The 20,674-nt window shown below is 36.8% G+C and overlaps 1 protein-coding gene across 8 annotated transcripts in view; it reads left to right on the top strand.

Annotated features, from left to right (window-relative positions):
• Window positions 1–7,707: 7,707 nt before the first annotated feature.
• Window positions 7,708–20,674, top strand: part of PTBP3 (polypyrimidine tract binding protein 3) — a 113,048-nt gene continuing 100,081 nt past the window's right edge. For 3 of the 8 annotated variants that reach the window (XM_074280873.1, XM_074280872.1, XM_074280874.1), the window contains exon 1: window positions 9,009–9,052. Coding sequence is in view for 3 of the 8 variants with exons in the window: in XM_074280867.1 (XP_074136968.1) it covers window positions 7,723–7,845 (123 nt within the window). In the remaining 5 variants the exon portion in view is untranslated. Of the gene's footprint in view, window positions 7,846–8,696; window positions 9,053–9,592; window positions 10,431–13,135; window positions 13,170–20,674 lie in introns of those variants that run through there. The other 5 variants (XM_074280868.1, XM_074280870.1, XM_074280867.1 and 2 more) reach the window with 5 other exon arrangements.

Below are 20,674 nucleotides of genomic sequence, written 5' to 3' on the forward strand. Positions count from 1 at the left end.
TGCACTCACTTCTGTTCTGATTTTTCCCTTTCTTTCCTCCACCCCTTCCCCTAGATGGCAGGCAGTCTTATACATGTTAAATATATTATAGTATATCTTAGATACAATATATGTGTGTAGAACCGAATTTCTTGTTGCACAGGAAGAATTGGATTCAGAAAGTAAAAATAATCTGGGAAGAAAAACAAAAATCCAAACAGTTACACTCATTTCCCAGTGTTCCTTCTCTGGGTGTAGCTGATTCTGTCCATCATCATCAAAGTTATTTTCTACAAAGATTTTTCCTTGTAATTGGATTGATTTTGTTTGTGCAAAATTTTTAAAACTTTATGTAATCAGAATTATTCATTTCATCTTATGTGATTTTCTTTATTTCTTGTTTAATCAAGAATTCTACCCCAATTCATAGTTGTGGCAGCTAAGATACCTCCTTTTCTGCTCCTCCATTAGACAAAACATTTGATATTCAGGTCATATCTCAATTTAAAACTTAATGAAATATTTGGTATGTTAGTGTAAATTTCATTTCTGCTACACGGATTTTGAGTCCTTTCTTCCTTTCCTCCCCTCCAGCAAATTTGTTGAATAAGAAGTCCTCAACCCAATGGCTGGAGTCTGTGTATTTATTATATGCTATGCCACTATATTTTGTCTTGTCTTTCTTACCTAATCCCTTCGCTGATGAACTCTTCTATGCTTTAACCACTATCAAATAACTTTTAGAGTGCTTTATAGGATAGCTTGAAATCGTTTCTGTTAGAGCCACTCTCCCTCTATTATTTCCCTTAAAAATTCCTTGCCTTTTAAAAAAATTTTAGACTTTTTCTTCCTCCATATGAATTTTGTTGTGTTTTTTTTTTTTCTTATCTCTTTAAAGTAAGATTTCTTAATCAGGGTTCTATAAACCTTTTTTTTTTTTTTTTTTTTTTTTGGTAATCCTATGTATTTTTTTTTATACATTTAAAATTTCATCCTAATAAAGGGATCTCCAAGCTTCCTTAGCTGTACAGTAACCCTTGCATAAGCAGACAGTTTTTTAAAAGTGTTTACTATCTGAAGGGTACTTAGCTAAGTTTTGTGGATACCAATACGAACAAAAAGAAAGACAATTCTTGCTTTCAATGAACTTACATTTTAATGTTGGAAACAACACAGGAAAGAAATCTGAAAAGGAAAAGGTAGAAAGATACTAAAGTGGGGGCAGGATGTTGAAGTACAAAAAGTCAGAACCACAGCAGGGAAGGGGATGAAGATTAGCAGATCTCTCCAACTCCACTCCTCTTTTAAATGGAGAAACCAAGAGGAACATATAAATTGGGAAAGGGAATTTAGCATGATGGAATTTTCCAGGTGAAAATATCTATTAGTGAATCAAGTTCCAGACTGAGGCATTAGCTGAAAGTACGGATTGAAGTCTTTTGGTAGTCTGATTGGCATGATGCTAAGTAAATTATTTTATGTAATATTTTCATTTTTAATATATTGGCATGGCCTCTGATCATGAGTATTTACTATTTCTCCAATTATTTAGATCTATTTTTTTCTATGAAGAATATTTTGTTAAATAAGTGTTGTGAAATTATAAAGAAAATACATGACTTTAGAGAAGAGATAGGAGAAAACACTCCTAGGTTACCTCTTTGCAGAGATATATAACCCACTAGTGTACATTGCATATGTTTTCAGACTATTTAAATGTATTTTTCATCTTTTTATTTTATGGTGATATTAGAACAACATTTTTTTAAACTCCCTTTTTCTTTTCTTTTAAAAAAAATTTACAACAAAAATTTGTGGTATTCATATAGTTCCAGTGTCTGCTTTAGTGGGTCAACTCCCAAATATATTCTATAATTATTTTGAATGGAATATCTTACTCTGTTATTTCCTACTGGGTTTTGTTAGCAATATATTTAAAGGAAAGTAATTTATCTAGGTTTATTTTATATCCTGCTACTTTGATAAAGGCATTAATTTTAGTTGAACATCTAGGATTCTTTAAGTAAATTATCTTATTTCTTAAAAGTGATCAATTTATCTCCTTTTTGACTTTTTCTCTTCCCTAAGTTTTATTTTCTTACCTTGTTCCCATAACTCTCATTCCTAAAGCTATGTCAAATAATATCAGTAACTAGACATCCTTATTTTACTTGTGATCCTGGGCAAATAATTTAACCTCTGTCTCTCTGCCTCAATTTCCTCAGCAGTAAAATGGAGATAATAATTGCACCCATTTCCGAAGGCTGTTAAATCAAATTTGAGAATCAAATAAGATGGTATTTGTAAAATGCTTTGCAAACCCCAAACTCCCTATAAAGCTCTTACTATTACCATTAACAATCTTATTAGAAATATATGTAATATATCTCCATTATAGATGATGGATTTAGATCATGTCATCTGGGTTTTTTTTTTCATCTATTGATATGATCATGGCATTTAAAAAAAAAACATTTTTGTGACTAACACAGTTTATTATGTTTGTAGTTTTTTCTAATATTGAACTCAAACTGCATTCCTGGTACATATCAAACTTGGTTGTAGTGTATAATTTTTACAAATCTTGTGGGCTCTGAATTCTTATTTTATTCAATATTTGTTCATTGACATTCATTAAGAGAATGTCTATGGTTTTCTTTCTCTACTTTATTTCTCTCCAGTGTAGGTATCAGGACTATGTTTATTTCATAAAAGGAGTGTGGTAGGATCCCTTGTAGAATTTATATTCTTTGATGACTCCTTTTTTAAAAAATCAGATTATCTGGTAGATTATATATTTCATATTTCCCGCCAAATATTAGGTTTTTTTTTTTTTTTTGCTGCCATCATATTACCATTGTTACTATTGAGCTTGCAGAAACTTTTTCAGATCAACTGTTGTCTATTCATGCCACTTTGTGAAAATATATATTTTTTTGTACCCAAGTATAATACTATTTATCTTTACAGAATGATTATGTTATATGAATATTAATGAAGTCAGCCTAAATGCTTGAACCTATGTAGTTCATTTTGGTTTCTGACTACCATCTACTCTGTTAGGTATTCTTTCTATCTTTGTGTCATCTGCAAATTTGCTGAGCATACTTTTATCAGTTCTTGATAAAAATGTTAAATGTTACAGATAAAAGCACAGAACCCTGAGACATTCCACTAAAGATATCTACTTTATATCAATATATTAACTACTTTTTGAATCCATCCATCTAATCAGTTCTGAAATCATCTAACTACATGATTATCATATATATATATATGCATATATATGTGCATTTTCTCCACAAGAATAGTATGAAATACTTTATTTGTAAACTGCTCTTTAAATTTTAAATATAAATGTGAAGCATTATTATCATTTGTAATGTCCAAATAAATTAAGAACTTTTGGTTTCCATTCATTTTTGAATTTGATTTTATAAGATTATATACATTGGTATATATGTGTGAGTATTCTGTAATTTATGCAATTTTTATATTAGCTTCCTGTAATCAATAGTTACAACTCCTTTCCTTTCTTAGAGTAAAAATATCCCAAGGGTACTTCTGCCTTGAAAGGCAACTCTGCCTATAATCTATTATATAGCTGTTGTAATCCATGGACTCTTGAGAGTCCCTGAGACCCTTTCAGGGGATCCTGAAGATCAAAACGATCTTTATAATAATATTAAAACATTATTTGCCTATTAAACTATTCCTTCCTTTTCCAACTAAATATCTGTGGGATGCTGGATTTTCTTCATACACATCAGAACAACAATAGATTGAATGCAGACAGAAAGAATTGAGCTGAGTTATTAATGCAGACATTAAATCTGCAAAAAATATGTAAAACAATGCCACTCTTGACTAATTTTTTGTTCTGAAAATATAATTATTTTCATAAACATGTTATTTACATTAACAACTAATGGATTTATTATTGTTATTTTAAAATTATCAATTTTAATTCTAATATGATAAATATAATATATATAAAATTTTTTTCTGAGATTCCCAATTTTTAAGCATTGAAAAAAATTCTGAGATTAGAGAGTTTGAGAACTATTGATTTAGAAATAAGATAAACTCTTTTCATATTTTCCTGAATATATGATTGGAGATATCATCTCTTTTGCTTAAAACATAACCTATATATGATATGGTAATGTCCCAGGAAGGAAGGTATTCTGTGGAAGAACTTAAAAAGTGGCAACTGAACTCTCTTTGCTATATATGACTAGCAAATTAACAAAAGATTTGGGGGAGGCAGCCCTTGTTCCTTAACTGTTGCTAATTTTGGGGGAGGATACTGAAGTGGCCTTGATTTTAGCTAAGCTGGTCGTACTTCTCTGAAACTACACTGATACAACTTCCATTCGTTATGGAAAAATGTGTCATTGTAACCATGGCAACTCCACACTACCCTAGCCAATGTTGTATCAATTACTCCCAGAATGATTTGTCCACCACTGCCATCTGCTTGCCACACAAGAGGAATGGTTTCCTAGTACATTATTCTTCCTTCCAAAGGTCTTCCTATTTCAATCAATTTTCTTGTGGTATCTTACCTCAGGAAAGCCATTCCCTAGGCTTTCATCAAATTCTAGGCAATCTATTTTTAATATGTCCCAGAAATATAGCTTATTATGGTGAGGGAAGGTTTGTTATATTAAGCCAGGTGATTTGGCTTCCCACATCCAAAACAAAGCCAAAAACTTTTTCAATACTCCTGCCATTGGAACAAGTGGGCTCTTTATTGTCTTTTATTCCATTGGGTTTCCTCAGAGGCCATTTGGTACAACTTGTACCTGTTTTCTTCACATTTGCTGGTTTATTGGGTGTATAGTGAGATGGATAAGTTCTGTTAAGTACTATGTTTTCACTATATTGACCATGAGATGATCATTCAACCCTCTCCTGAAAATTCCATTTGGTATTAAGTCTTCCCAGTTTAGAGTAGAGCAAAGTGTCAGGAATAATTTATTTGTTCAATCAATAGCCTATTCTGTTTTAATCCCAAAATTAAGATCATAGCATTACTCTTTCTGTACTCATATCCAAATTTATTAAAAAATTATTTTTATAAACTGTGCCTAGTTCGTTAATAATGAGCTTTGCTCTGTTTATGACCAATCAAGTAGAGATCTTTCTCTGCCAATAAACCATTGATAAATACCACTTGTGTTTGGTAACAAAGATTCAAAGTTACATCTTTTTTGTTTTTCTCAATAGTATTTTATTTTTCCAATTACATGTAAAGGTAATTTTCAACATTCATTTTTGTAAGATTTTAAGTTCCAAATTTTTTCTCCCTCCCTCTCTTACCTCCCTCCTCCCCAAGATAGCAAGCAACCTGGTATAGCTTATACATATTTCCATATTTGTCATGTAAAAGAAAAAAATCAGAATAAAAAGGAAAAACTATGAGAAAGAAAAAGCAAACAAAAAGAAGAAAAAAAGGTGAAAGTAGTATGCTTCGATCTTCATTTAGTCTCCATAGTTCTCCTTCTAGATTCAGATGGCATTTTCCATCTCAAATCTATTGGAATTCTCTTGGATCATTGTATTGCCGAGAAAAGCTAAGTATATCATAATTGACCATCACATAATTTTGCTGTTACTATGTACAATGTTCTCCTGGGTCAGTCAGAGCTGCATCAACAACTGACCACAGCCAAAGAAAGTCAATGCCCTTTCCAACCAGTACTCTCCATCTTAAAACACACACACACACACACACACACACACAGATATAGGTATATATATTGCATTAGCAGTGACATACTAGAAAAATTATCTTGATTCTTTATAATGGGAGGATATGTAGTCAGTAAAGGTCATTGCACAAAAGGCTACTGCAGAATGTATGTAGTCTTAAATTCTGCTTTAGAATTTGTTGGGCACCTAGATGGCTCAGTGGATAGAGTACCTGTTCTAAAGTCAAGAGGGACCTGAGTTCAAATCCAATTCTCAGACATTTAACACTTCCTAGCTGTGCAACCCTGGGCAAGTCAGCTTGACTGACCCCAATTATTTCACTAAATAAATAAGTCTGAAAAGAATTGAACATTTCTTATCCATTCAATTAATAAAAATAATTAAAAGTGATGAAATTAAATTCTAGCAGAGTTGTGAACTAATTAATTCATTGTTGGAATTTTAAACTTGTAGAAATGTTTTGGACATTAATTTGTGTCCAAATTTAATTTGTATACAATAAAAGTTACAAAAATTTATTTTTTACAAAGTTTACAAATTACAAAAGTTCCTTTTGACCTAATAATTCTATTATTGGGATTCTACTTTGAAAATGTTACTCAAAAACAAAGAAAAATATTTTCTTGGCAGTCTAATTTCAAATGGAAAACTGGAAGCAAGACAAATTTTCCCAAATACTGGAACCCATTATACATTATATAATGGAATACTATAATGTAATTAAGACTGACAAGCATGAAGGGTGTAAAGAAATCTAGAAAACACAAATATTCCAATGTGAGGCCGTTATGTGAATTACATTGTTTCACTACTGTATTGCTTTATGCTTGGATGTGAAGAATATACAGTAGTAAATAGAACAATGCCCCTGACTTCAAGGAGTTGTAAATTAAGCAATTGATCAGACATTCACAAAATACATTTAATATAAATTGGAACATAATTATAAGTAACATAAAGTTTCAAAATTGGCAAAGTGTTTTGCATTAGATCATTTCATCCTCATTATTATTACCCATAATTTATATATGAAGAAATTGAGGCTGAGAAGTTAAGCCTTATCTATGATCACATTAGCTAGTTAATATTTAAATTGAAAATTGAATTTAGGTCTCCCAAATCCAAATTCAGCTTTCTGGCTATTACATCTGGGCTTTAAACATACTTCTGACCTTTACTACCTGGATGATCAGGTTGATTAGCAAGAATTACTATTGTGGGTGTGGTGATAATAGGTGAGGATAGGGACTACTATAATACTATTTGTTATAACCGAATTCTGGAGAGTCTTTAATGCCATTTAAGCATTCTGAGTTTATTTAGTCCTTCAAATAAAAGTGGGAATCACTGTCGATTTGGTAGTAGAGGGATGTAATCAGATCTCAACATTGTAAAGATTATTGTCTCAGTGATAAAAGGAACCTTAGAGGCCATTTAGTCAATCCTTACCTAACCAACATATAACATTCTAGACTAGAGTTTATCCAGCCTTGCTCGAAGAGGAAGAACCCATCACCTCCCAAGGCATCCCATTCCACTTTTAATCTGCCTTACTTATTGAGGATTTTTTTCCTTAAGTCAATACTAAATTTGCCTCTGAACACTTCCTACTTTTGGTCTCTAAGATTAAACACAATAAGTCTAATTCTTCCTTCAAAGTATTCTCTAAACTGAGGAATTTGGGAAAAGTGGGGGTGGGTGGGTTGGGGGATATCCTTTGGGAAGCATTTCTTATCCACAACCCAGGTTTCTAAAGCCTATCTCCCATTTCATGACTCATCTTTAACTGATATTTTCTCCATCTTACATTTTAATTCAAGCATATACTGTAAGATGAGGGCAAGCCAGCAGCTAAAAATAGCCTCAAATGTTCTCATGTTCTGCACGCAATTCTTTTCCTTTCTATTATTTTATGCCTCGAACATTGATCTGAACTGAAAGAATACACGGCTAACCATCTGGTCCCAGCTTAGTTTAAGCTTCTTGTCCTCAATTGCTTTTTTGCTCTTCTTAGGTGCCTGATTGATGCCTGTTGAATTATACAGCCGAAACTGCGTTTCTTTTGGAGAAAGCTACATGGATATGGTGACGCTTCAGTCCTGGGAACCTCAAAAATGGGGTATTTTCTTTGGGCATGAAAGGCCTGGGGTAAGTAAGGGCCAGACCTATCGGGGTGAGCTAGCTGTTTATCCCTTGTTTGATTGCCCCTCCCATCCCAGTGGTGCCAGTCTAAGGATTTTAGAACGGATAACTGAATTGAAGGACTTTCAGGAGCACCAGGTCATTCAGAACAGACACTGGTCGACTTTTAGCTCCAGAAATACCAAGAGAAAATCTTAGTAGACCAAGAGGTGGGGAGAGAGAGAGAGGAGAGAGAGAGAGAGAGAGAGAGTGTGTGTGTGTGTGTGTGTGTGTGTGTGTGTGTGTGTGTGTGTGTGTGTGTGTGTGTGTGTGTGTGTGTGTGTGTATAAGGGGTGATTTTCCAAGGCACAACAACTATTTGACCAGGGGCACCTCATTCTAGGATCCGGGTGAAGAGTAAGGGGGTTGCTGTTCCCTCCAGGTGGTACTAACCCTTTTAGGTTTAGATAGCTGTGAGAAAAAAAAAAAAAGAATTGAATATTTTTGCTGGAGTGGGAGTTAGGGAAAAGAAGGAAAGAAAGAAAAAAAGAAAGAAAGAAGGAAGGGAGAGAGAAAGAAGCAGAGGCAACAGAGCGCTATCTGGCTCGTTTCTCTCTGAATCTAAGAAACAGGAAAGGAGGTGGGGCGCGGCTCGGGAAGGGGGGGTTAGGGTGGAGCGAGCTAAGTTGCACTAGGATGCGCGCACGCGCGCGCCGGCTGAGCTGGGAGGGGTTGTGAAGAGAGGCGCGCACACGCTCTGGGCGTGTGGAAACTGGGCGGAGGAGGGAACCTGAAAGGCTCGCGTTCGCCCGGCTGGGCGGGGGTGGAGAAAGAGTCTGTTCTCGAGGGTTGAGACGCGCGCGGGCGCGCCAGCCTGCCGCGTGACGGTCGGAGGAGTTGCCGGTCCCTAGGCGGTGGCGGGGGCGCGCTCCCTTCTCCGCTCCTCCTCTCGCTCTCTCCTTCCTCGGCTGGTTGGGGGGCTGGGTGCTCCGGAGAGAGACGCCGCTCCCCTTCAGCCCCGAGCGGCCCGATCGAACGTCCGGCCGCCTCTTCCTCTCGAGGCTCTCTTCCTCTCGAGGCTCCCTCCCCCTCTACCCCCGCCCACGGCGTCCACGCCCTCGAGTCCCGGGGCCGCCGCTCATTGTGCTGCGCCAGGCCCGCCAGCCCGAGGACTTCCCCTCGGCCTCTCTCCCTCCCGCCCCGAGCTCTCCCGTCCTTCCTGGGCCATGGATGGGTAAGTGCTGGCGGGCCCTTAGTCCCCGAGCGGCGCCGGTCGGGGGAGTACGGCCGGGCTTCCTGGCGCCCGCTTCAAGCTTTTCGCCTTCTTCTCCCCTCTCTTCCGCCGGCCCCAGAGCTTCACTGGATCGAAGCTGGGGAGAGGGCGGCGGCGGGAATGGGTGCAAGAACCCCTCACCTTCCCGCGACAGGGCGCGGCGCTGTATGTGCGGGGGAGGGGGTCGTGGGGGTTCGACGGAACTGGAAGGGCTTGTGCTTCCCCTTAGATCTCGTTCGGTTTCCTTTCCTCGCTCGGTTGTCTCCTCTCTCCACCCCCTTGCCCTTCTGGGTGAGCGGGGTGCTGTGGCTGGGAAGGGGCACCGCTGAGCCATGGATGGGGGGGGGAGCAAAGACGGAGAAGCGAGAAGGGAAAGGGGGTGTGTGTGCGCTGGTGAGGTGGAGCTGCTACTGCTGCTGGTGGCCCGGGCGGGTGGGGTGATTGCCGAGCCGTTCTCTGGGGGAAAGCAAATCCCTGCGGAGCTTTTCTTTTAGGACAGAAGAGGACTTAAACAGTATAGGACTTTTTAGATTCACTCCCCTCGTTCTCGTTCTTCTTCCCTTCTCCTCCTAATCTCTCCTCTTCTCATCTTTTATTCCTTCCCTCTCTTCTCTCTCTCTCCCTTTTCCCTCTTTTTCTTTTCCCTTTTCTTTTCCCCTTTTTTCTTTTCCATTACCCCTTTTCTTTTCCCTCTTCTTCTTCCCCCTTTACTCCATCTTCCCTTTTCTTCTCTCCCTTTTCTCACTCCCCTTTTTCTAAATCGAATTTTTCTTCTCTCCCCCGCCTCTTTTCTCTTTTCTTTCGCTTCCATTTTTCTTTCCTCTCTCCCTAATCTCCCCCCTTTCTCGTTTTTCCAAATCGCCCTCTCTTCTTTTATTTCCCCAACTCTTTTCACCCTCTTCACCTTTTTCTCCTTCCTCCGTCTCCCTTCTTTCCCCCCTCTCCTTTTTTCCTGTCTTTTTCCTTCTCTCTCCTCCCTCCCGACTCTCTTTTCCCTTCCCCTTCTTTTTCTTCTCCTCCCCTCCTGTCCTCCGCCCACTCCCTCTCCCTTCTTGCTACCCTCCCATTCCACGCCCCCTGTAGTGCCCTCCCTCCTCGTCCTCCCATCCTAGCCCGCTCCAGGTTGGGCATGGAATTTCAGTGATTAGAGTAGGTGGAGGAGTTGAAGGCTAGTCCACATCCTCCTTTTCACCTCCACCCTTCCCCTTCCCCCTCCCCCTCCGCCAACTAACTGGAGTCACGTCTTGCTGTGTGTTGAGACATCTGGAAAGCCAGAGATCCGGAGTTGGAGTTGGTGTTCCTTCCCTGCAGCCCCCAGATCACTTCCGCTTAGAAAATGGTGTGTATATGTACGATGTTTGGAGAGCCCTGGAGGAGGAGCTGAGCTGTGTGGCTGCTCCTGTTGTTGCTTCGGGTGATGTCTGGGGGGTGGGTGCTACTTTCACTTTTCTCGGGGAGTTTCTGTTTCCTGGATAGGTGAAGGAAGCTTTGCAAGTTCGGCCCTCCCTCTCTCCTCAAACTATAGCAAATTTCGGGGAAGGAGGAAAATGTGTGTGGGTAGATTTTTTGTGGAGAGAAAGTGACCCTTCCACTTTAGTACTGGGAGTAGTTTAATAGATAAAGGGGTTCTTTTTAACTGAAAAACTAATGAGAAGCTTCTTTGGCCTTGAAAAGTGCTTAAGTCAGAGATGACATTGGGCTTGAAATGTGCTTAAGTCAGAGACTTGGACTCTGAATATATATATATATATATATATATAATGTTCTTGGAGAAAAGGGGAAGGTAAGAGGGAAGTGAAGTTTTTATTACTGGATTGAGATCTTAGGCCATTGGTGAAAGGGTTCTTGGGCCGAAGCACGTTGTCATTTTTTTTTTTTTTTTTTTTTTTTAATATAAAAGGAAGTTCAGTGGAAATAACTGCTACTACTCTTAGAGGAACCCCATAGTGTTGAGGTTCGTTGTGCACTCCCACAGGTGGTAGATTTCTGATGGAAAATTTCTGGAAAGTCTTCGATTTGTAAAGAAAATAAATCTTACCTGATGATTTTAGAGAGACAAAATATTGAAAACACTGCTAATTAAATCTTGTGTCTGCAGTATGTTACTAAATTAGTTGTGATGGTAATACACACGCTATGTGAAAAAAGTTCTCTTCCTATTTGCATACTCATTTGATATTTCCTTTAGGCTTACTATACTAAACCTTCCTTTTTCCTTTTCTGATTTGTTCAGTTGAATGCAGAGTAAATATGAGTACAGGATAAAACACAAATGACAATTTGATGACTAAAATCCCTTTAGAATGCTTTCACTAGTTTTGTGTCTTTTTTTAATTTCTAAGTTTAGCAAATACTTTCCAATTGTTTACTGATCTAGCATTTTCTAGGCTTCTGTGTGCTTTACATGAAATGCTTCAACTTGAATTTTTTTTTTTTAAAAGAAAAGAAAACAAAGATTTTTTCCAATTAGATGAATTGGTAATTGATGCGAATTAACAAATTTTTATAATTTGTGGTGCAATCAGTGATAAGATGGGGACCTTTTTATACACACGTGGGGACCTGTTTATACACACACACACACACACACACACACACACACACACACACACACACTTTTTGTGAAAGAAAAAAGACTGGAACAAGCGTCTTGTGCCTTGAAATCTTATAATTTTGAATTTTGGTTGCTAAATTCTTATTCAGACAGCTTGAGTGGAAAGACATTTTGAGCTTTATTAAAAACGTTGACCTCTTAATTATATAGTATGGCAATTTTTTTTAAATCTTGGAATGAGTTTTTTTTTTTTTTTAAAGACAGTTCATTTAAGCTTGGGACAGTTGCTAAGTACATAGATGCTAATAAAAAAGTAAGCTCATTGTGAAATTAAATAAAATATTTTAAGCTGTATTACTTTTGGGATAGAAATTATTTTAAAAAACTTATTTTATGCTTAATATTAAGTCACATGCTTTAGTAAAAAATTTTTTGATCAGATGACTTAATTTTAACATACAAAATTATATACGTTTATTTTAAAAAATAATTGCTTTTGTTAATAGGACCAGGTGATCAATATGTGGAATTTTCAATTTGTACAATTGCAGTTTTTCTCTTATGGGTATCTGGAGATATGTTTTAATTGATGGCAGTTTGCTTATGGTTCAGTAGATACATTTTTTTTTATTGTTGTTATGTCACAGAACATTAATTAAAAGGGTTCTGCCCCACCTTTAAAAGGTGTGGTTGTAGACCTTTCAAGACTTTGTCCTTAGGGGCATAATTAAAAACTTAGGATTTCTCACAGTCTTGAAGAAAGCTCTGTGAACTATTTGCTTTAAAGTAATGGACCATACATTCAAGTTTTGAATTACCTTTTTTTTTTTTTTTTTTTTAAAGTCACTACTCATTAGCATTTATTGTGCTCACATCTCAGCCGAAGTAACTGAAATTCTGGATTGAGTTTTTTCCCCTTACTTTTTAGAGCTGTTTTTCGCCTGAGACTTCTTTGCTTGTGAAAATACTGTTGGAAATAATTTGTGAAATTCATGTTACATTGGCTTTAATGTGATAGTTTCTTGTTGGTGAGGCTTAAAAAGAAATGTCTTAATTCTGTGAAATTTAAAGTCTTAGAGTTATTTTTAAAGTTTTAAAAATAATTTATACTTGTTTGACTTTAAAAGATAAAAAATTTGGGAAGTTTTTATTTTGAAAAACAAATAAGAATAAAGGAAAATGGATAAATATTCTGGCTAATATTTCTACATGGGCACAGTTATTTTTCTGTTGAGATGATGAATTGCAAGAAGCTTGATTTATATGTTTCTTATCTATCTCTTGAGCTTTGCTTTGTTCGTACTGTTACTAAGTCTGTCAGTCAAATTTCCTTTGCAAAAACATTCCACAACTCATCACATTTTCACTTTTATTTACATTATTATAACAATGTTTTTTCTTTCCTCCTTTAACCTAATTTATTCTCTGCCTTTGTAATAGTTGCTCTCTAACTTTGTTTTCCATTTTCTCTTCATTTTTTTTCCATACAGTGTTGTTACAGATCTTATAACAGTCGGTTTAAAGGTAGGAATCTTTTTCTCATCTTTCATATTCACTTTTGTATCCTCTTAATTTGGGCATTTTTCCCTTCTGCAAAACTGTATCACTTATTCACATATCATCTGTTGTGCTATATCTATATTAGCAGTGTTCTTTTTTTTAATTTATTCATTAACAATTTATTTTGGCACGTCAATTTTTGCAGTCAATTTTTAATTTTACATATTAATGATAGGGGAGGTTTATATCATATCGTTAATGTATATAGACACAAAAATGAAAATGAGATAATGGAAATTTTCACTTGCAAGATTCTAAGAAATGTAGCAAAGAAATGGATTTTCCTCTACTTCCCTTTCTTGGACAATGAAATTAATTGAAGAAACAAAGGAAATTTCTCCATTAATAGGAAACTCAGAGTAATCAAAAAGAATTCTTATACTTTACAAATTTTCTGTCTAGTTTCTAAAGAATGTGTAAAAAGTAAGACTTATAAAAGCCTACTGTTAGTTTTATATAATTGGCTAAAACAATGCTTATTAATAAAGTCTCTAGGTTAGTTTAGACTAATAAATTTCATTTATATAGTGCTTTAAGGTTTACAAATCCTTTTTCTCCCGACAGTTCCCATGAGGTAGAATAAATAATCAGGGTTAACTGAGGCTTAACCATAGAACTTTAACTGTGGTCATAAAATCAGAAAATATTAAGGCAAAGATTTGAACTCAGGTCAAATCTAGTATGCTTTCTATTATGTTTTTTGAAGGTCTTGGAATTTCATTAATATTCTAGTAGAATATTTTAATATGAACCTTGAAGAAAACCCTTGTCAGTCTACAATATATTTTTAAAAGCAGTAAGTCAAAAATAAATTTTGTACTTTTCCACTTTGGTAAACATTTAATAAACATTGAAAATTGAAAATGGTAAAAAAATATATGTTCAATGGTATAAACTGCAGTTTTTATTCTACCCTCTGTATTGAGAACATTTTATTGATTTAGGCAGAACTATGAAATTTAGAGAAGCAAAATAAAAAAAAATTTTATGCCCAGTGTTACTTTGCTTTTACTTGAAAATTTATGTAAGTCTAGGACTATATCTTTAAAAGAAAACTTAAGGCATTGACTGATAGTCTTTATATACATAAATATCCTTAGACATCTAGTATTTGTCTTATCTATTATATTCTAAGAAAACTGAATGTAAATAAAAGGTTTAGATATTAGGCAGCAAAAGACTTAGATATTAGGTACAAGAAGCCATATTTTGGTGTTTGGAATTTTAATTATGTAATAGACATATCAGATGTATGTAACAGAAAGGAGAAATACAGCAGACATTAAAGTAAGTGCCTTTGGTGGACTAGGATACAGCACTGGGATACAGAGATAAAATCTAAGCATTTCTTGGCTTCTTATTCTTAGAGCTTGCTTTCAAATGCCAGATACTACCGGTAAATAAAGGTAAGGTACTTTGACGGAGAGAGTATTAAGAATTAGGTGATCTGAAAAGGCTTTGAGTAGGAGTTAGTAAGCTGAAGTGATTTTTGACAGAAACCAAGAATTCCAAGAGATGGAAGTGAGGCAGGAGGAAGTGTATAAGATAGGAAATGTAATACAGAGTTGTGAGAAAGCCACTTTGTCTAAAAAGTTGACAGGGAGTAATGTGCAGTAAATCTGGAAATGCAACCTGGAGTTAGGTTTGGAAAGACTTTAAATGCCAGGATGTTATCTTAAAGGCAATAGATAACCTCTGAATCTTTTTTGAACAGAGGGAGTAACCTATTCCTGTTTGTGCTTTAGGAGATTTATTTTAGTTACAGTGAGCAGAGGAAAGAATGGAAGCAAGGAGACCAATGTGGAAACCTTTAGACCATTTCAGGAGAGGGGTGATAAGGACATATTAGTGGAGAGAAGGGAATTGATGGAAGAAAACTTGCGAATTTATTATGGGCTAGACTTCTCTTGATTGAAGATAGAATTTTTCAGGGAAAAGGAGAGTCAGTTGTCTCCTGTTGTGATCTGGACTCTTGGAAGGATCTTGGTACTTTAAACAGAAATTGGGGAATTTGGAGGAAAGTTACATTTAGGTGGGAATGAGGAGTTCTGTTTGGAGCACGTTGTTTGAAATGCCTGCATGATTTCCAAGTGGAGATGTCCCTCCAGATATAGTGGTGATGTAGGAATGGAGCTCAGGAGAAAGAATTAGACTACATTAAATGGGATGAGGTTCTTCTTAGGGTATCCTTTTGCAATTTATGCTTTGTTGAGAGGGAAAAAAGAATAACTTGTACATTGGGAAAAACTAGCAGCTTTTGAGTTTGCTGTAGAGGGGGATACTTCAGTTCTGATATGAAGGCAGAACATTCCTGTATAGGGAATAATAAGCCATTTTGGCTGTCAAGTAGAGTGAATAGAAAATAATAATAATACATAATTAGCTTGAAAAGGTATTATGAAACCAGAGGAGTTTTGTAGTTAATCATCAAAAAATGGGAGGTGCTGAATGTTCTTGAACATGAGGAGTAATATAGCCAGACTTGAGCTTTAGGATTATCACTTTGACTGTTGTCTGGAGAATAGATTGCAGAGAGGAAAAGACTGGACACAGAGAAAAAAATTAGCTTATTGCAATAGATGTAATGAGGATCTTTGTGAGAAGGGCATAGATGCAAAATATGGAATAGAATTGACAAGACATGGCAATTAATTAAATGTGTGAGAAATAGAGAAAGAGGAGAGTGTGATTGAAGTTGCAAACCCTGGGGCTTGGAAAAATGGCAGTGTCCTTAACTGAAAGAGATCATTTTAACAAATACTTATTAACTAGACAGAAAGATGAATAAAATTCTCTTTCTTGGAACCACAGAATTTTAAACTCAAAAAGGGATTTTGCCCTCAAGCCATTTACAAACTATAGCACTAGGTAGAAGATATAAATAACCCTGATACAAATTTAAATATTGGTTCTTGGGAGAGGTATACAGTTTTGAATGTAAAAGCCACTTAGGTATTCATCCATACATTAAAAGAGATTGTAGAGACTGAGTTGGACCTCAGACAAAATCTTGGTGTACACATTAATGGAATAATGCATAGATTGAGAGTAGTTAAAAAGTACCTTAGAGACCATCTAGTTTATCTCCTCTGTAATTTTAGAGAGAAGAAAATTGAAGCCCAGAAAGGATATATGACTAATCTAATGTCACACATGTAAATAGTCGGCATTCAAATCCAGGTTCTTTGATTTGTACTATATCCTGTTGATTTCTAGGAATTAGAGGATTATGATAACATCAATAGATCTGACATACAATATTACAAAAAAGTCCATCAGAGACAAAAAATGTTTGATAGGATTTTTCATGAAAAAGTTGTTTTGGGCTCAGGTAGGTAATTTGGTGAGGCTTTATGGAGGGGATGGTTTTGTTTTGAATTTAAAGATATGTAGGACTTCAGGCAAAGAGAAGCGGGGAGGTGATGTGCAAAGTTAAAGGAAAGAAGCATAATATATCAATCAGCAAACATTTATTAGGCACTTATTATATATGGGCATAGAGTTAAAAAAAGATAAAGGAAACACAGTCTCTTCATCCCTACTAGTAGTCATTTACAATTTAAAGGGGAGACTTATAAGATGCTCATCCATTAATCTTATGGAAAGTAATCTTAGAGGGAAAAACACTAGCAGTTTGAGAGGCATTGGAAAAGGCATTCTGTGGAAAGTGGCATTAGTATTACATCTTAAAGAAAATAAGAAATTTTAAGGGACAAAGAGGTGAGTTAGGTTTCCTTTGAGGGAATAATCAGTGGAAAGGTAGAGAGCTGTGTGAAGCTTATAACAGTTAGGCCAGCATTGATGGAATAGAATGTGTGGAAGGTAGTAACATTGCAAAGACAGGAAAAGTCCAGGTCCTGAACAATTGTAAAAGCCAAAAAACAAGGAGACCAATGTGGAAACCATTAGACCATTTCAGGAGAAGGGTGATAAGGATTTGACATGTTAGTGGAGAGAAAGGAATTGATGGAAGAAAACTTGTAAATTTATCATGGGCTAGACTTTTATTGAATGAAATCATTCTGTGGGTAATAAGAAACTGGGATGAAATGGTCCAACTTTTAGAGAAGTCACTTAAGCAGCTGAGTAGGGGATGGATTGGAGTAGTAAGAGATAATTGAGGCAGGTGATACTAGGTATTAATTGAGATACAAAAATAGCACACAAAACAAAGTATGTTGGTATGCTGCTCTGTGGAAAAAAATAAACGTATATAATTCATTCCTAAGATTTCTTTGTTCTATTAACATGTAAGTTCAGGCAATTAACAAAACTGATAAATCCCAATTTGTAGTAATTGTCTATTTCTGAGATATAAACTGTCATATTGAAATTTTAATAGCTTGGTTCTTGAAAGCTATAGCTGGCTGGCTCCCTTACCTTTGGACTAATACAATATATAAATATCAGATTTTATGTTACTTCACACACATCCCCTCCAGGCAATTGGGGTTAAGCTACTTGCCCAGGGTCACTCAGCTAGGAAGTGTTAAGTGTCTGAGATTAGATTTGAATCTAAGTCCTCCTGACTTCAGGGCTGGTGCTCTTTTCACTGGGCCACCTATCTGTCCCTATGTTACTTTTTTTTTTTTTTTTTTTTTTTTTTTTTTTTTAAGCTGAATGTAGCACAAGAGTATATACTAAACCAGGAGTTCTCAAATTACGGCCCTTGGTCCAGATGCGCGCTGAGGAAGTTTATATGGCCTGCAGGGTTATGGCAAATGGGCTGAGGGGCGGAGACAGAGTTTGAGTTTTTGTTTTTACTATAGTCCGGCCCTCCAACAGTCTGAGGGACAGTGAACTGGCCCTTTATTTAAAAAGTTTGAGGACCACTAACTCTTAAATTATTTTGTTAGACTATAACAATGGTCTCAACTTTTTAAATCATGTGTCTTATCAATAAACAATTTTTGAGAATGTACCTTCAATATATGTATGTATGTATATTTATAAATTATGTATATACTTTGAAATTTGTATATGTTTTAGAGCACATACAGAAATAAGAGAAGATTAAAATGAAATCTTATAAATTTCATTATTTAATAATTAAAATTTTTTTCACTAAAATATCAATAAATTTATTTTTTAAATTTGAGAGTAATATGATAGATTATGTATGCTTCCTTACCTCTGAAAATCTTGATTTAACATTTGCACAATTTGGCATTATGTTTTTTTGTTGCAGTATACTAAAAGGGAAGGAATGAATAATGGGTGCATGTTAATCTCTACTTAATGGAACCTCATCTTTTCATGATACTGTGGATACTGAATGTGACTTTCTGATAACATTGAGGATGTTAGTGTTAGTCCATATATTAAGTAGAGCTTAATTTCTACTTTTTTCAATTTTTTACCTTCATTTATATCTTCCCCCCCACCCCCCACCCCCCACCCCCCATATCCCTAAGTGCTGAATATACCTTGTATCTATGTTCCTGAGCTATGGAACCTGATTTGCTTTGAGTGAACATAGAGGGTGGGAATGGAACTTCTTGGGGGTAATAGAAGGCCATTAAAACTTATTGAATTTGACCTATATAAATCAATATATGAGCTGCTTTTATTATATTTATCTTTCTGGTAGTCTTCACCAAATATTAAATATCTACTGTGATAAACAGTATTGTGTTAAGTAGTAGGAGATACAAAGATTAAATAAAACAGGATTTCATGAAGCTCAGAATTTAGGTAAGCGTTGCTAAAATTTAGATAGCTTAATAAATTCAGGTACTTAAATGACTTTCATTCATGTGACTTTTTTCAAACTTTATTGTTTAGTACAGAAAAAATAAGTATCAGGGATTTGAGGAAAGGTCAAGGATACTTATGAGGTAGAAACTTTCAAGTGAGTAAATTGAGATGAGGTTTTTGGAAGATTTTAAAATCTCAGGGATATATTGTTACTTTGGAAAGGTGAAATTTAAGGTTTTAATCCTACAATTTGTTCTTATTTCATAATTTAACAAATTAGATTTATATATTGTTTTTCTTCTGAAGGCAAGAGCTTGAGATCTCCTTGAGATTCAATCAATAAACATTTCTTAAATGCTTACTTTAATTGCCAGAGCTAGCTCAGTGTTTGAGAGGCTCCAAAGGAAAGTGTGGGAGACAAGAGGTATGAGGTATTAGACTGATTATCAAACCAAAGGTCTACAGAGCCCTTTTGCTGATCTCATTGTTGTTTGTGAAATCTGTACAGTCTACCAGCACCATGTTAGGAACTGAATTGCTTCATTTGAATTGTCTTAGAAGATTCTGAAAGTCACCAGGAAGTATGGATAGATACCAGGCACTAAGGTCCTTCCTTCCTTCCTTCCTTCCTTCCTTCCTTCCTTCCTTCCTTCCTTCCTTCCTTCCTTCCTTCCTTCCTTCCTTCCTTCCTTCCTTCCTTCCTTCCTTCCTTCCTTCCTTCCTTCCTTCCTTCCTTCCTTCCTTCCTTCCTTCCTTCCTTCCTTCCTTCCTTCCTTCCTTCCTTCCTTCCTTCCTTCCTTCCTTCCTTCCTTCCTTCCTTCCTTCCTTCCTTCCTTCCTTCCTTCCTTCCTTCCTTCCTTCCTTCCTTCCTTCCTTCCTTCCTTCCTTCCTTCCTTCCTTCCTTCCTTCCTTCCTTCCTTCCTTCCTTCCTTCCTTCCTTCCTTCCTTCCTTCCTTCCTTCCTTCCTTCCTTCCTTCCTTCCTTCCTTCCTTCCTTCCTTCCTTCCTTCCTTCCTTCCTTCCTTCCTTCCTTCCTTCCTTCCTTCCTTCCTTCCTTCCTTCCTTCCTTCCTTCCTTCCTTCCTTCCTTCCTTCCTTCCTTCCTTCCTTCCTTCCTTCCTTCCTTCCTTCCTTCCTTCCTTCCTTCCTTCCTTCCTTCCTTCCTTCCTTCCTTCCTTCCTTCCTTCCTTCCTCCCTCCCTCCCTCCCTCCCTCCCTCCCTCCCTCCCTCCCTCCCTCCCTCCCTCCCTCCCTCCCTCCCTCCCTCCCTCCCTCCCTCCCTCCCTCCCTCCCTCCCTCCCTCCCTCCCTCCTTCCCTCCTTCCCTCCTTCCTTCCTTCCTTCCCTCCTCCCCTCCTCCCCTCCCTCCCTCCTCCCCTCCTTCCCTCCTCCCCTCCTTCCCTCCTCCCCTCCTTCCCTCCTTCCCTCCTTCCCTCCTTCCCTCCCTCCCTCCCTTTTCTCCTTCCCTTCCCTCCCTCTCTTCCCTCCCTCCCTTCTCTCCCTCCCTTCTCTCCCTCCCTTCTCTCCCTCCCTTCTCTCCCTCCTTCCCTTCTTCCCTTCTCTCCCTCCTTCTCTCCTTCCCTTCTTCCCTTCTCTCCCTCCCTTCTCTCCCTCCCTTCTCTCCCTCCTTCCCTCCTTCTCTCCCTTCCCTCCCTTCTCTCCCTTCTCTCCCTTCCCTCCCTTCTCTTCCTTCCCTTCCTTCCCTTCCTTCTCCTTCCCTTCCCTCCCTCCTTTCCTCTTTTTATTTTCTTTTTAAAAAATTATTATTAAAGTTTT

The sequence above is a fragment of the Sminthopsis crassicaudata genome, chromosome 1 (assembly GCF_048593235.1).
Source record: "Sminthopsis crassicaudata isolate SCR6 chromosome 1, ASM4859323v1, whole genome shotgun sequence".
Lineage (NCBI taxonomy): Eukaryota > Metazoa > Chordata > Mammalia > Dasyuromorphia > Dasyuridae > Sminthopsis > Sminthopsis crassicaudata.